The following is a 17649-nucleotide window of genomic DNA, read 5'->3' as shown; positions in this document are numbered from 1 at the left end:
TAAAATGAGATCTATACTAAGTTCTGACTAGAACTAGGATGTACTAGGATGATAAGAATCTGTAAAGGAAACTTTTTCAGGATAAGCAGGCATTAGGCTCTGTTCCCTCAAGTTTAATCACTCAGAAATAAAAAAAGCAGTTCATGCTAATATGCCTTGGATTCAGTTGGAACTAAAATAATACTTTTTTAAGCTCAGAGGACAATTTAGGGGAGCTACTAAATACATTACTAGATCTAACACAGATTTCCTTTGATCTGTAAATCTCCGGTGCTTAAGATTGATGTTTAGAATTCGATTACAGGAAGGAAGTTATCAAATACCGAAAACAAGAGGGCGATTAGTAGGTAACCATTTTCGAGTGGCAAACTCTTCCATGGAGGAGTTGCAGCAATCAGAGAGTGATTTGTCTCTAATAATATAGAAGTGACCCAGGTGAACTTCTGTTCAGTTGGGAGATCTTGCAGTAGGTCATTACCACAAGATGATAGTCTGGTATCACAGGAATATCCTAAGTATCTAGAAGGAAGCATTGTGATAGAAAGAAACTGAACCTGTGTCATTGCTATTACGAACACTAAATGATAGCAGAAAATCTTTGAAGATTTAACTGGTCTAGCCCCTGATAGACAGGCAGCGACGAAAACTATTCACAAATCGAAAAGGGGGGCTCTCAAATGAACCCAGAAACTTGCAACCATCACATGCAGTCACCTCATAATCAAGCAGAAGTGGGTTTTCCACTTTGTGGATTAACCAAGACCTCTGCTCCTCCTCTACCTTCCTTGGCTGAGAGCAGGATCAGAATAGGAGAAGGGAAGAATTTGTCATAAGAAATGAATGTGTTTCTGGCTAGCTCAATGTTTACATTCCATAGCTAATGAGATCACAGGATTAGAGCTTGACGGCTGGAAGAGACCTCAGAGACCACCTGTCCAGTCCCTTCATTTGACAAATGAAGAAACTGAGACCCAGGAAAAAAAAGTTAAGCAAATTGCCTTAGGGAGTATTTGGACCCAGGCTCTATGACTCCAGAAGCAGTACTTTCTATTATACTATTACTAATGAAGTTTTAATTATGCACCGTTTTAGATGTATGATTTAACTGTGACCTGTCAAGAGCAGGCTGCATTTTCAAAGACATTCCCAGTGCATCCGGAGAGTAACTAAACCTAAGGATGGATCAATATTATTTAATCTGATATCTTTTGTCTTATATCTACCCTCACCATTATAGGATGAGTGGAAACAACTCATCTTGGGTCCACCAATCAAGCAATCAAGCAATAAACAGCTATTGAGCACCAACTAGCTTATGTGCCAGGTATTATAAAGAGATTTATGGCTATTTCCCATTTGGGGAAGAGAATGGAAGTATATGCCACAAGCAGGAATAGTGTACATTTTAGTTAGTCTAAGTGAGAAAAGGTCTTTTGAGAGACACATACAAAAGATTAAAATAAAGAAGGGCAAAAGCAGAATTCTATATATGCAAAACGAGCCTTTCGTGTAACCTGGGGTGTCTTTCTTCCCCATGTTATCTGCTTCATTCATTTGTATCCCAGTAAATGAACCCACAGTGTCATTGCACAAGATGAAGTAGGAAGGAGCAAACTTCCCCCAAATGACAAATCTCCTTTCATTCTCTCTATTCCTATCCCTTTGGTGAAGAACAGCTAGCCATGCAGGGAAAGGTCGGGCTCAGCATTCTAACAATTGCCGAGCACACCATTTATAGTGGAGCCTTTCCTTCAAGTCCATTAAAGTCAAACTAGAGAGGAAGGTAATTAAGATGATTAAGGGCTGGAAGCAAATAATCTCAGATGATGTCATTGGTTGCTATTGCTCCTTTTAGCCCTTGGTACTAACTAATGAGCTACCCAGGAGGTAACTGATTTGCATTGTAGGTCCTTTTTACAGGCTGAACTTTCAGAAGTATTTTATGCCAGAAGAACATCTGGACATGGGCAAGTTAATTTGGACTGACTTTAGGCTATTTCTTCTTTAAACCTTATGCCACCGATAGCATCTTCCATATTGCAACTGACTATATAATTCTGGGATACCCACACATATTCTCACTTTGGACCTGGGGTGGATTGTTTTCAATCATTTTTATGTTCGTGTAGAAATCACAACATTTGAGGACAGCCTGATTTTTATGACTTTCCATTTTTCTGAATGGCAAACTCAACAATTAGTCCTGTACTCAAGAAAAAAGGAAAAGGAATTCTTGATGTATACAAAAATATTAATTACATCCTACCAGATTCTTCTACTTAATGACTTGGCCGTCATGCATGCTCAGATTCCAATGGACTAAAATGCAAAAAATTGCTGGATGGATACCCAGTTTCAAAGACTCTTTGGGGAAATATATCTCCACTTTTCATATTTTAGCCAGATAAAAGCCTCTTCTGATGTGGCATCTAAATAAGTATAAATTGTCCAGAGAAATGTAACCACTGCATTCCCTGAGAGAAGGGATTTGTTTATTTTTAGATACTCCACAATGCCTTGCTGGTGCCTTAGACACAGTAGGCATTGAATAAAGACTTGGGTGAATGAAAGTAAAAGAGGTAAACAGCAAAGTAAATATATACTTTCTGTGCATCTGAGACACAGTGTGGAAAATAGAGTCTAACTTTAGAGCTAGAAGGGACTGTGAAGATTATTTAATCCATTTCCCCATTTTTTTATATGAAGAAACTAAGGCAGAGAACTTTTAGGTGATTTGCTCACAGTCACAATCAATCAACAAGTATTTATTGTTTTCTGTGCGGTAGACCAAGCTTGACTAGGTGCAAGGCATACAAAGACGAAGAATAAGATAATTTCTTCTCTCAAACAGGAACCAGAACTCAGAGCTCTAGGAACCTAGTCCAGAGTTCCCCTGGCTAAAAAATCCCTGTTGCCTTCTCATTCTTCATAGGGTAGGTCACACACTATCACTGAGGACACTATTCTAATCTTCATTTTTTGTCCTAGGTTTGTACCCAAATTGACTTTTTCCCTTCCTAACTCACTATGAGTCATAGTATCAGCTGGGGAGCAACTTCCTTTCTGATTCATTTCTTTAGTTAGAGAACTTGTTTTTGAAAATGTATTTTTCAAACACATCATGTTAGAATTCATGTGGGTCAGGCCTTGTCCCAGGAGCAACTACATTTGTATTTTTCTGAGTTGGCAAAATAAGGTGAACAAATGAGGGCAAGAACACTCAAGAATCCTGTCCTTCCCCCAAAGCTCAAAAGCCTTGCAAATAATCACTAAGGACCACCGTGTTTCATTAATGCTTCAACACGACTTCCATTTCAGATGTCCTCTTCAGCCCTGACCATCATAATTCAAGAATATTTGGAGCCAAGATTCTTTTGCAAATTGAGCACAGAGCTGATTAAGTCAACATATGCAGCTTTTTCTTGATTTCATGCATTTACAGGCTATATTCTGTGCCTAGAAATGTACTCTGTTCTTACTTTCTTTTCTCTGCCTATTAGAATTAGAAACCTTCAAAGGTTGTCTGAAATACCATATAATTCCTACATGAGGTCTTTTTTGTTGTATCCAGACACTAATGCCTTCCTTGAAAAGTGCTCCTATTAATTTTATGTATTTTGTGTTGTAAAATACACAACCCCATGATCTCCCTCTATAAAATGTAATCTCCTTGAGGCCAATGATTATATTATTTGTTTCATTGAAATACCTCTCACAATACTCAGCATAGAACTGATACTTCATTGTCAATTTGTTGATTGATTAGTGACTAGAATATGGTGAAAAATAAAGGCGGACTAGCCTTGGGTACAGAACTGAATCTGGATTTTGAACTTATCTATGACTTTTTTTTCTTCTTTTTTTTTTTTACACCCTTAACTTCTATGTATTGTCTCATAGGTGGAAGATTGGTAAGGGTGGGCAATGGGGGCCAAGTGACTTACCCAGGATCACACAGCTGGGAAGTGTCTGAGGCCAGATTTGAACCGAGGACCTCCCGTCTCTAGGCCCGACTCTCAATCCACTGAGCTACCCAGCTGCCCCCTATCTATGACTTTTTGATGTATGACTCATGAAGAAAATAAAAGCAGAACTTCATGAAAGTAGTCATCATATTCCTAAAAATTTTACCAAATATACAGATCTATAGATCTAAAAGATTGGCAATGATTGGGAGGGGAAATCTCAAGGAAAGTACAAATGAAAGGAAAAAATGAAATGAAAAGGTTTTCTAGCTACTCTGAATATGAAGATGGGTAAGGGCCTTTATTGGATAATCCTCTTTAAGGAAAGGATCATCCCTTTCCTGCAGGCAATATAACCTGCTGTTGACAAACTGCATGATGTTTTGGTCATTGGTACTATAGTCTATGGAAATATGCATATGAACCATAAGCTGATGGGAACTAGAGAAAGGCAAAAGAAAAAGTAAATAGCAACCATCTAAGGTTGGTTCATGGCCTCTCAGGAAGAAGCATTACCAGAGCCAGGAACTCCTATCAGTGCATTGTGCCAGGGGCATCGACTAGCAGGTGGCACTTTGTTTGAACCAATTTTACTTCTAGGGTGGAAAGTAGCTGGAGAGAATTGTCAGGGCACACACAGGTGTCCCAGGAAGCTGACTTGACAGGTTTCCCCATGGCTCCTAGTGTACTCTAATCACTTAGCATCAACTACTTTCTTCTGCACTTGAACATCTCTATCAGAAACCTAGACACACATACTTTTACTTGCAACTCAAAAAAAAAAAAGCCACAATACAGGTAGAAGACAAGTTGACATTCCATGCCACAGTCTATTTGGGCTTGATTCATTATACAAAAATATGATAAGAAAGGTTGCTCCCAGTTTGTCTGACTGAAGTATAGCAATGTAGGGATGGATTGATTTTAGCTCATTATAGTTTCTGAAAATGAAGTAGGTTGTGTGTGTGTGTGTGTGTGTGTGTGTGTGTTTGTGTGTGTGTGTGTTTAATTGTTCTTAGGGGAAGAATCATTAACATGGGAGTACTTTAATTAGAAGAATGTTAGGTATTTTGTTCTGGAAGCAAACCCATCATACTTTTGGACATGAAACATGCCTTCATCAGCAACATGCCTTCACCACAAGGTAGGACGACTCAAAAGCCAACATGGAGTTGCAAGCACTGGAAACCTGGAAGGTTTGACTCGTTGCAGTAACTTCTCCGCAGTTGGACCACATAACTAATGCCAAACTGACAGGAAGCCACCTCTGTTTCCACATAACCAGTCCAAACCACAGAATTAGGAGACTCAGGGAAGAAGATAAGACCCACACACAAATCAACACGAGACGGAGCACATAACCAGTAAGGAAGATGAGGCATGAGAAATGAGCAGGTGGAAGACGTAATGAAATGTTTTCAACAAGATTTATCACAGAGAAGACTTGTTTTGAACAATTAGGTTGAGAAAGTTAATCAAGAAAGGGGGAGAAGAAGATCACCTAAAGTTTTTGATCATGCTTCATGCAACACCAAACAGTAGGAAAATGGGACACGGTCAAGTGATGAGACTCAAGATGTCACGTTCAGAAATATGTCAAACACACAAGGGGAAAAAAAAAGACACATATTTGCTGTGATAAATGGCACCTTCTCAGGCAAACAGTTATGGAAATCATTCCCCCAAGAGCCTATGGGAGAAGAGTACTGTGACTTTACTGAGTACTATACAGGTTTTTAAATTGCTTGAAACTTCATCAACAAAACAAGAACAATGACTTGGTCTCTGGTACGTGGGTAAAGAGACAAGACTATATTACAGAAGGTAGACTCTGAAAAAAGATACAGAGAGGAGATCACTGGGAATGTGGATATGGTATGCAGACAAAATGGCATCACAAAATCTGGTGGACACATCAACACAATACGAAAACAGACAAAAAATGCCAAAGAGAAAAAAAACAATTTAAGTGAAATATCAGTCAGTTACACTAATAGTGTCAGGACTGAAAATCAGATGTGTTCCTTCCCTCCCCCCAAACTTTTTAAGGTTTCCTGCAAAGAAGTTAGTGCATAATCCACAAAAACTAACAAATAAAACCAGAACACCAAATGCTACCATCGATTTATAGATATATAATCAGGGGTCTTGTATATAAATATACATATATACATACATATATATACACCAGACAAGGGTGATTATATACATATATGCATATATGTACGCATATTTATATATACACAGAAAGTAAGGTGTTATCTTCCTGAATTCTTGACAAAGGGTTAGTCCTGGAGTTAGAAGGAGTGAAGGTAGAGGATTGAGGTTGGAAGGAAAGTTAACGAAGAGTGCATACCGCTTTCGGCTTCTGCAAATGACAAGAAAAAAAATTTTAAATCAAACATTTTGGTAAGAAATCAACCAACACCAGAAGAAAAACTTAAAGAAAAAACACAATCTTTGTTTCAAATTCTTTGAAGAATATGATACAAAAACCAGCAGTTTCGCCAGGAATAAGGACAAATAAATATGGAATGGTGGGGAGGTGTTGGATGGGGAAATAAAGAGGGAAAACAAAGGAATTAACATGGGGGATCAGGGCACAAAAGTGGGGAACAACTTTTCAATCTTAATGTCTCATCAGAGAAAGGGATGATTAAAAGGAAAAGGAAAACATTATCAGGAGTTATTTTAGTTTATAGCTTCGTACATCCTCTATGGTTAATGTGTGCTGATGAATGCCTCTGTTTTCAGATTCACGGATCCACATTCCCTTCTCCTAAGCATACCTTTTCCTTAAAAGAGGAAGCACTTCCACAGTTGAGACCAAGCCACATTTGAGAATTAAAGGCTGTCATTATGTATAGAAAGCAAAAAACAAAATGGAACAAGGTTTTTCACCCTTTTCCAAAAATAAGACAATTTGTCCGCTGGAAAAAAAAAAATATGTCTTTTTTGAAAACATTTCCAGTGGGGAAATCAATATAAAGGTCCTGGAGAACTGGTCTCCAGGGAATAATAATATTTTATTATTCTCTCATAAATGTTGTGCCCACTGACCAACTATTAGGAAGTCATAGTCTGAGTGGTCTTTCCAGTAGGGGTAGTTTTCACCACTTGTGACCAGTGTACACATTTTTGAACTGACTAGCCAGGGAATACATTGCAATCATAGTTTAGCGATAAAATTAGTACAGAAACAGTGCTCAGGGTGATGGACAGCAGTTCACATTTCACTTTTCTGAAGAGTGCAGAGAAGTGGGAGGGAGATAACACCAGCCATTTACACAAAGATTTACCCACTTGACAGGTAAAAAGTTGGTAATGTGAAGAATATCATTTGCAAAAATGCTAGAAAGGAAAATGTTTTCTACATGAACATAGACATCGCTTTGTGAAATTATACCAAATGCAATTTTAAATCTGGAGATGATCCAACATGTGTTGTTCAGGGCTCTATCAATCTATTTATTTTTGCAAATAATTATGCTTCACTTTGCCAGCCTAGAAAAAAAGGAAAAAAAAAGTAAAGGCTAAGGCCAAATTCTGTATGTGGCCCCCAAATCTACCATTTTTTTTTTTGGTTGATTTGGATTTTTTTTTTTTAAAAAACATCATAACATCGATCAGATCAGCCTTGCGAGTTAATCTGATCAGATGGTTAAGACAACCAAAAACATGTGGATTGACTGCTTTCCAATCCAGTGTTTTCCTGCTTAGAGACATACACTCTGCATTTGGTAACTTGACATAACCAGGCCATTTATCCAGAGAATGAAAACTTGTTCGTCGGAGGACGCCCTCAGGAGTCTAAACAATTGTTGGAACTGAAATACCCTTCTAGGAAAACCAACACATGTTCTGGTGGGGAAGAGAGATTGTCCTATACTCTGAGACCTGTTCTGCTCAGCAGTTCCGAATGGGCCACACGGCGAGTCTCCTTCCTGCTGAGGAACAATCTGAATGTCTACAAAAAGGTAGATGAGCACTGGCAAGGAGAGAATGGGCATGTCTCATTGGACAAAAGCCCCAGCATCTTGGCCGTTTGTGTTTTGATTCTTCCAAAAACTGTTAAGAAGGGTCGGGAAACCAGAAAAAAACATCTATATTATTTCTCAAACACACAATGCCATTTCCACAACACAGATTGTTAGTTTAATATGTCTTCAAAATAATAGAGACAAGCCAGTGTGTCATGCTCTCCCTCGGCACTGAATCATATATTGACTTGGGTGTTATCTATCCTAGCCAGACCTATTCCCCCCATCCGTCTGATTTGCACATAATTAAGAACAAAATAAATAAATAAAGGGAGCAGCCTGACTTTGAGTGCAGCTCTCCTGGCTAATTTACATGAAACTGATATTCTGCCACCTGGATTCAGGCTGTACCGGGAGAAGCGCATATGGTACACAATAGGATGCTTGTAATTTGGATATCAAGAGAGCAGATCTCTCCCATAACCACTCTGCCCCCTGCCTGATGCAGAAGAGCCCTGAGCCCATCTGCTGCTTCCTAGAGGTGGAATGTGTGCGTCCCTGTTGAAATGGAGCTAGGACAGCAGCAAGGATTGCAAAGGAAGTTTAGCTTTAGGGTAGGAAGGATGAGTCACTTGTACCTGGGCAGAGACTTTCAGTATTTGCTCTTCTCCAGTGGAAGTGAATTATGTTCTTTGGAAATTCAGGAGGTCCATGACAAAACTCATACTATCAGAGGATCATACATCAAGGACTGGAAGGGCTCTTAGAGGTCATTTAGTCCAAACCTTTTATGCTACCTAAGAAGAAACTGAAGCCCACTCGGGATGTCAAGTGACTTGTCTGACATATAGTTTGTAAGCGCTGGAGGCAAGATCTGAACCCACATCTTTGGACTACAGAGTCAGTGCTCAATCTTCCCCTCTGTCTAATTATTTTTATTATTAATTAAATTATTATTTTAATTCATTCATTCATTAAAAGGAAGTTGGTTGAGGAAAAGGAGTAGCCAGTATCCAGGAAAGGTGCTCTGAAATATGTCAGAATAGGCTACATCAGGCTTCAAACAAAATCCCATTTTGGGGAAGGAATGGTCCAAGCTGTGTGGGGATACATGTTGACCACCATCAGTACCAGCCCCAGAGTCCAAACAACTTACCGGCTCTCTCGGTTAATGGACTTGTACTCTATGGCTATCAATAAGAGCTTTAGTTTCAAAAAGCACAGTCTGCAAGAAGAAAGAGACATTGGGGTCAGTCCTTCTGAATGATTAGAGCCATATAACAACACTGTTAAGATCTTTCCATTTACTAATGCAAACATTATCAAGGAGCATAGTCATCCTGCCTGGGGGGGTGGGGAGGACACCTACATTATCCTTCCCCTATCGCCTCCATCAAGCCTGCTTTCCTGCAAGCTGATAAGGTCCTGGATAGCCCAAGCACAAATTGCCCTTGGTGCTGGGCGTCTAGACGCAGACCCCAAGCTGGGATTTTGTCTGGGGATTTACACGGGGCCAGATTCATTAGTCACTTCATTTTGCAGTAAAATGTTAACTGCAGGGGGAGCGAGGTATTTGGAGCAGGTGGACTTGTGATTTGGATCCTGTTCCAGGCTTCTGGGTAAATGGCTCCAATTGTTGCTCGGAGCCGACCCCAGCGCACATGGAATGATGATAATAATACTTAGCTGGATGTAAGTGCCCAGCATGGCCCTGCCACTCAGGATTCCATAGGAGCTCAAGAGCTGAGAGGTCAGAAGAACAATCCTGGAGGCATTTTTCCAAATGTCTGGCTCTACGCCTTTCCCTCATGCTGTTGTCTCCACATTGAATATTTTCCTGTGTTCTCTCTACTTTTCCTTCAAGATCTATGAAACCTCCCTCTAATGGCTCTGGTCCTCACTGATCCCCTGACCCCATCAGCACACATAATCTGGACCATGCAATTCTGGATTACATTTCTTCTTAGAATGGTCACTGTTTTACATGTGTAGGTTTTATTTCCCTAACTAGCTTATAAAGGCTTTGAGGTTGAGGCCAATGTTTCATGCAAAGTATTTTCCCCTGTACCAGATTGGACAACCAGTCACTGAATTAACACTTGTGAATCGATTAATGGATTAATAATTGATAAATGGATGATAGCCTGGTCTCAGCTTTGGTCATCAGATATTTTGATGATGTTTTATCATGTCACTCACCTGATTTCCCCCCTTTGCCACCAAAAACAACAACCAAAAAAATCAGGACAAAGAACATTGGTTAACTTTACATGGCAAGAGCTTGGACTGGGACAATAGCCATAGAGATGGGCTTGGGTGCTTTGGTTCCATGAGAAGGCTCTTGGTTGATCTCTTGGGACCCTGGAGGGGAATGTGAAGTCATGCAAAGAGGACTGGAAACTAGGCAAATATGATCTTCCTACTCTACAGGCCACAAGAAGAAAGAAGAGACCATTTACAGTCTTTTGGGAGGTAGCCTCTTTGTTGGGATGCAGCCAATGTCAACTCTCCCTTGGACTTCCCAGTTAGGGAGCAGTGCAGAATAGATGTTCCCTGAGAGGGAGGGAGGATGGGGGAGAAATCCTTTCCCTTCCTCCACACTGAAGTTCAAGGGAGAGCTCCCATTGGCTACCTGCCTTTTATCAAGGGGAAAGTGTATATATGACTCTCCATGGAGTCAAAGCATAAATGTTCAGGTCTGTGGAAGAAAATCAGATCTGACCATATCACTCCCCTGATTAATAAAATCCAGTCGTTCCCTGTCACCTCCAGGATCAAATATAAAATGTTCTCTTTGGCTTTTATATTTATTCATGACCTAATCCTTTCCTACTTTTGGAGTCTTCAAATACTTTACTCTCCTTTATGTATTGTAATATATATTGTAATATCTGACAACATTGACCTATTGTTTCTTAAATTGTTTTTTAAACTCGACACTCCATCTTTCTACATCATGACTTTTCACTGCCTGTCCCCCAATCCCCGGATGTTCTCCCTCATCAGCTGTCCCTCCTGATTTTCCTAACCTCCTTCAAGACTCAGATCAAATCTTGTCTTGTGCCAAAGCGGTTCCTGCTCCCCCCAATTCCTAGTGCTTTCTCTCTAAGATTACATCTGCACCGTCTGTATCCCATATGAACACAACTATTTAATGCATGTTGCCTTCCTCATTAGAATGGAAGCTCCTTGAGGATATAGACCATATTTTTGCCTTTCTCCAGAACTTAGCAAAGTGCTTGGTACTTAGCAAGTTAAGTTTAATCAGTGCTTCTCAATGGATAGATTGAAAGGATTCCAATCAAACCCTCCATCTCTCTGCCACTTCTTTACATTTATGTCTGACTTAAACATATGGTAATATGATACAGACAATAAAAAAAAAGAAATTAGACTTGAAGACAGAAGAAATGGGTTTTATCCTGGTTCTGAAATTTACATATTTCATAATTTCCCCCGAATCACATGACCTCTGAATCATAATCTCATCTGCAGAATGTCGATGGTAATTTTTGTGGTCCTCTCCTGAGTAGGTTGTTGTGAAGAAAATATGCCCTTAAAATTGAAAGCAAACTATGAATAAGAGCTATCTTTCCTGGGGACATTACTTATATTAAATGTGTTGGTGAGGTGGTTACATGCTCATGTGGGATAATAAGTAGCTGCAATTTCCCATGCAGGAGGTAGGCATGAGTTTTTGTCCAGCAGAAAGCATATTCCACGTCCATGTAGATTACCCTCTTGCAATCCCAGTAAAAGAAGCTAGAAAGTATATATAGCTTTAATATTTTCCAATAATATCCCTTACTATTAATCTATGAGGTTGTCCAGAGAGTTGGGGGTTGCTATTTTAAGATTAGCTTACCTAATATACATCAGAGATGAAACTTGAACACAGAATTTCTAACTCTCAATTCATGAATAAAATTATAAAAAATAATCAGATCCTCAAATATCCTTGTGAATTTGTCAGTCTGGATGTTTCCTCCCATGGAAAACAAAGTCTTTAAGTTCCAGGGGGAGTTCGTTGAAAAGCTGAAACTTAAAGGAATTGATGGAAAGGCACTGTCAGGAGAGGAGCCTGTGGCCAAATCTGACTCAGCACAGGAAACCTCACCCAGTCTGGACACAGAAAAGTTTGACAGATTGATAGCTCTTTCTTGAAAAACCTGCTTATCTGGTATGACTTTTGGCTCTTTCCTACCATAAGTTCTACACAGAGGGTCCACCCCATGTCCTGGAAGTCTTCTTCATTTTCTCCCAACATTACAAAGGTACCAGTAAAACCTAGTGACTTTCTGCCTGTTATCTCTTATCCTTGTCATACCGCTAGCCCATCTCTTCCTATTAGACCTTCCCTAAGGACATCTCTTAATTCTGTTCTCCAAAGTTCCACATTAGTTCTTTGGGACAGCCTACTCACACCCATCATGAACCTTAGACATCATCTGTCCAAGTGCTCCTTCTGCAGAACACGTGGTCACATATTTAGGGCTGAAAGAAGTATTAAAGTCCAACCTCCTAATTTCAAAATGAGGACACTGAGGTGAAGAGAAGTGACTTGCCAATTGGCTCTCATTCTGCCTCTATGCCTTTCACCTTTCCCTGGGAGTAACACTCTTACAATCCCATAAAAGTAAATCCACTGATTGGGATTTTACTGAAATATAGAATAGCTTTTCTATTTCTGCTATTTCTTTTCCTACCAAATCAATTCAGTCTGACAATCAGACCGTAATTTCAAGTCCAGCCTCAGATACTTACTAGCTTGGCGACCCTGGGCAAGTTACTTAACCCATTTTGCCTCACTTTCTCATCTGTAAAATGAGCAAATCGCCCCAGTGTCTTTGCCAGGAAAAGCCAAGTGGGATTGCAAAGAGTTCCATCTCAACTGAAAGGGCTCAACAACAGCAACAACCATATGCAAGACTGTGCTAGGTATTGGGAATACAAAATAAGCACTTTCTGCCCATGAGGTTATTCTTTTGGAGGATATGCCATGAAAACATGCACATTTAAGGTAGGAGAAAAAGGCTGCTAACAACTAAGAGAATCAAGAAAAACTTCCCTTGGAAAACATGAGCTAAGCCTTGCAAGAAGTGAGGATTTCTAAATGGAATAGGTAAAAAAGAAATGCATTCCAGGACAACTTATTCAAAGGCAAGGAGGTGGTAAACTGATAAATCTGAGGAACAGCCAGTTGATAAACATTTATTAACACCATTTACATATGTGCTAGGCATTTGGGCTAAATGTCGTCCCTACCTTCAACAAATAGAACTTTTTAGGTAGAATATAGAGTATGAGAAAGAAAAGAATATGAATGCAATATGCTTGGACAGGTAGGTTGAAGCCTGGAAAGGGAAAGCTTTAAAAGCCAAACTAAGGTAATAGGGAGCAATTGAAGGCTGCAGAATGGCATGGTCTCACTGTGCTTATAGGAAGATCATTGTGGCAGAAGTCTGGAAAATAGATTGAAGAGGATAGAAACTATAAGCTGGGAATCTTATTAAGAGACAATCTTTCCTTCCTCTCATATTACTTCTCTTCATCCCCCACAAAGGAGTAAAGTTTCACTTTCTAAACCTGCTTTCCCTCTTTTCATAGGAAAATACATTGTCAGTTCTTAAGGAACCCCCTTTTCCTCCCTCTACAATTATTTGACTCAATTTCATACAATCTAGTACACACACATCCAAGTCAATGAGAAACTCTCTGTGCAGATAACTGTGTCAAACAGGACTTTGGGAAATGAGGCATTATTTATTTCCCCAGGGAAGCCCACAGAAAGAGTAATTCCTTGGGATTTTAGTAGGAATGAAAATTCAGAACACTCAGAAGTCAGCAGAGTTCGAGGCCACTATTTACTTGAAAACCTGTGGTTAACCAAACGAGTCTGAATTTCCCCATGGCTTCCTTTGTGGGGATCCTGCCAAAAATAATTAGGATACCTTTCTAAATGCCAGTGTCCTCTCCTTGGGGTTCTAGTAGAGGTGGGAAGAGCTAGGGGAAAGGGAAGGGTACCACCAGTGGGACATAGATGATGTGAGTAGGTGGCAATGATGTTAGAATAGTCCACTGGCCCTAGGAAGAATCCCTTTTCCCTAGCTTTATAAAGGAGTCCCAGAAATTTTTAGGGCAGCATTAAATTACTGCTTAAAGACTTTGTGAACACCTTGGGTAGTTCTTAAAAGATAAACCTTCTAATTTCCCACAACCCAGTGACCACCAGACTAGCCATGGATTCCAGAAAGTCATTCCCATTCTCTATTCTTTACTATCTGTACCTAATGCTATGATAAGTATTAGACTGGCTAAGTTAGAAATGATTCCTGTTCTTTATGAAGAATGAATCTAAATAGGATGACAAGAATAAAGATGATACACAATTAAGATAAAAATCAATCAAACAAGATTGGTTTTGCCTATAAGCAACAGATAAATGAATTTTATTGGGAGAATTAATGAATGAAATAAAAGCTATACAGTAGGATAGAGTAGGTGTGGAAGAAACTGTCACCTTCCACTTATTTAGTCCAGGAAATAAACACTGAAAAGGAAGAATTTTATTATTAGTCACTTGAAGGATGGGAGAGAGCAATAAGCGAATAAAGCACATTTTAGAACACTACACAGTTAGTCAGTCAATAGTCAAAAAACATATAGTAAGTGCCTAATGTGTGCCAGATACTATGCTGAGAAATATAAAAAAGGGGGGGGGACCCCAATCCCTTCTGTCAAGGAGTTTCTAGTCAAATGGAGATGACAATATGCAAACAGCTATGTACAAATAAGATATATACAGAACAGATTGGGGATAATTTCAGATGGAAGGCATCAGGATTTAAGAGGTCTGAGAAAGGCTTCTTGGAAAAGATGAGATTTTAGTTGAAACTTGAAGGAAAGCAAGGAAGTCGGGAGGTGGAGATAAGGAGGAAGAAGAGTATAGGCATGGAGCCAGTGAAAATGCCTAGAGTAGAGGGATGGAATCTTGTGGTTGAGGAAACGCAAAAAGGCCAGTGTCACTGGATTTTAGGGTTCATGCAAGAAGTAAGCTAAGAAGGGTCCAACTATGAAGGACTTTAAAAGGCAAATAGATGAGGCAACTAAGTGGTTCAAAGGATACAGAGCCAGGCATGGAGACAGGAGGTCCTGGGTTCAAATCTGACCCCAGGTACTTCCTATATGACCCTGGGCAAGTCATTTGACCCCTCCTGCCTAGGCCTTACCCCTTTTCTGCCTTGGAGCCAATATTTACTATTCATTCTAAGATGGAAGATATAGGTTTTTAAATAATTTTTTTTTAATTTTAAGTAAAATAAAGAATTTTATATTTGTTTTTGGAGAGAATAGGGAACAAGTATTTTGAAGAAGAGATATAGTCAGACCTGTGGTTAAGGAAAACCAGTTTGGTAGAAGAGTGAAGGACTGATTGAAGTAGAGATCTAAAGAAAGGAGACTCACTAGTAAACTATTTTAATAGTCCATGATGAAGGGCTGAGGGTCTGCCTGTTGGTGGCGGTAATGTTAGAGGATAAAGAGGGGTGTATATGAGATAGTGTAACAAAGGTAGCTATGACAGGTAAGAAAGAATGAGGAATTGGGAATGACACTTAATTTAAGAGCTTAGATGACTGGATAGATTTTGTTCAGACATTGTCACTTGCATGTTGTCTCCCCTATTACTGAGTTACTTGAGGTTAAGGATTATCTTTTGCCTTTCATTGTCCCACAGCTAAGCAGTGCCTGGGCACATAGTAGGTACTTCATAAAGATTTAATAACTTCCTAACTGCCTGGGGCGATGGTGGTACCATTGGTAGTAAAAGGGAAGTTAAGAAGAATGAAGTTTAAGGATAAAGATATCTAGTTTGAGATGTCCACTAGGCAGTTAAAGATGCAGGACCAGAGGCTAGGAGAGAAATTAGATCTGGGCAATTTAGGTGGGAGAATCGTCTGTAGAGAGATGATCATTGAATTCCTGGGAGCTGAGGAGATCACCAAGCAAAATGGCATAGAGAAAGGAGAGAAGGCCCAGGACACTTCTGTCACTAGTTTTCTCCAAGCAATGTTTTTATAAATAAAAAATATATAAATTTATAAATTTTATTAATAAAACATAGGAGTGTAGCTGGACAGAAGTTCATCTCAAAACAATCGGGGTCTGCAGATTTTGTGGGACAGCAGTTTTTGTATATGGCAGTCTCAAGGTCAGTCAAAGGTAGGATACAGCAGCTGAGAAACTTAATGGAAACTTAGGTTGCATTATGAGAGGCATGGTCTCCTGGGACTAGAATGGTGAAAACATGGTTGTATTTTGCCCTGGCTAGCCTACATCAACAATATTTTACTTTTCTTTGGAAGCCACATATAGAAAAAAAAATTGATAAGTTGAAATATATTCAGAAAAAGGCCAGGATAGGGAAAGATCTGTTCTGGGATTGGTTAAGGGAACTGAGAAAATTTACCCTAGACCAGTGATGGGCAAACTATGACCCTCCAGCCAGATGCAACCCCCTGAAATGTTCTATCTGGCTGCACAACATTATTCCTAATCTGACGAATACAATGAGTAGGATACAATACAATGAATCTTAGAAAGAGTTGCCTTAGAAACAGACTGACAGATGAGCATTTCCTTTCCTTTGGCCCCCTCTTTAAAAAGTTTGCCCATCACTGCCCTAGACAATAAAATATTTAGGAGGATGTGATAAGTGCCTTCAAATATTTGAAGAACATTCCCTTAGATGATGCAATAAATCTATTCTGCTTATCTTCAAAGGGGAAAATCAGGAATAACAAGCAAAAGTTGCAAAGGGGAAAATTTGGATTTGATAGGAGGGAAAACAATATTTTGAGCAACTCAAAAGTAAAATGGACTGCCTTAAAAAGAAGGGTGTCCTCCTTCATTGGAGGTCACCATACAAAAGCTGGATGGTCACTTGCTAAGCATGTTACAGAGGAAGGCTCCTAATTTAGGTGTAGGTTAGTCTAGGTTCCTTCCAGTTCTTTGATTTCATGGTTCTCCCTCCTCTATGTCACCACCATTGTAAGGAGGATAGGGTGGTAACATTAGGCAGAAGTTTGGCTTCAAGACTACATTGGCAGATTGGCAGCCTTTAATTCTTGTCTTTTTTTTTTTTCAAATGACATTTCCCAGTATGTCCAAAGAGTTGTGGTTGGTTGCAAAATAATTACAGGGGAAGAGAAAAGATTTTTTAGAAAAATGTCACTTGTCACAAAAAGGTCTTAAACTGGCAATCTGCAATAAAGCTGTTATAATAACAAGTTAGATCACTTTCTTGATAATTATTAAGTAGAGTTCTACCAAATTCAACGACATTATACAAAGCTTTCTTTTTTTTTTTTTTTTTTTTTACTGCCAACATCATCTGTTAACTACAGTAGTTTCAACACAGATGTTCCTGAACAAAGGCTCTTAAGAAACCGAGCCCAACTGTTTCTACCTACCCAGAGGGAAATAAATTGTTCTCACCATTACATTGGCCCTTTGGACTAGAAAGATTACTTGCTGACACGAATTAGACAAGGAAACCTGCTGTAGATTTTGCACCTTCCAGTGCACAATAAAATCAACGTGTTCAAATGCAAAGATGTGATTTGTGGCTGCTGTAGGAGCTGTACCATGCCGTTTCACTCAGAGAGGGCAGATAGCTTTGAGGATGCCCTCCAAACCTAGTGGAG

The 17649-nt window shown here is 39.4% G+C and overlaps 1 protein-coding gene across 1 annotated transcript in view; it reads right to left on the bottom strand.

The window, feature by feature from the left end:
* Nucleotides 1-17649, bottom strand: part of KCNMA1 (potassium calcium-activated channel subfamily M alpha 1) — a 299458-nt gene that overhangs the window by 152159 nt on the left and 129650 nt on the right. Inside the window, exons 12-13 of the mRNA XM_044659039.1 lie at nt 9102-9170; nt 6322-6333 (exon numbers count right to left, since the gene is read on the bottom strand). Coding sequence (XP_044514974.1) covers nt 6322-6333; nt 9102-9170 — 81 coding nt within the window. The remainder of the gene's footprint in view (nt 1-6321; nt 6334-9101; nt 9171-17649) is intronic.

This window comes from Gracilinanus agilis, chromosome 2 (genome assembly GCF_016433145.1).
Source record: "Gracilinanus agilis isolate LMUSP501 chromosome 2, AgileGrace, whole genome shotgun sequence".
In the NCBI taxonomy this organism is placed as follows: domain Eukaryota; kingdom Metazoa; phylum Chordata; class Mammalia; order Didelphimorphia; family Didelphidae; genus Gracilinanus; species Gracilinanus agilis.
The sequence above is the reverse complement of the archived record's forward strand: the minus strand, read 5'-3'. Positions and strand labels throughout refer to the sequence as shown.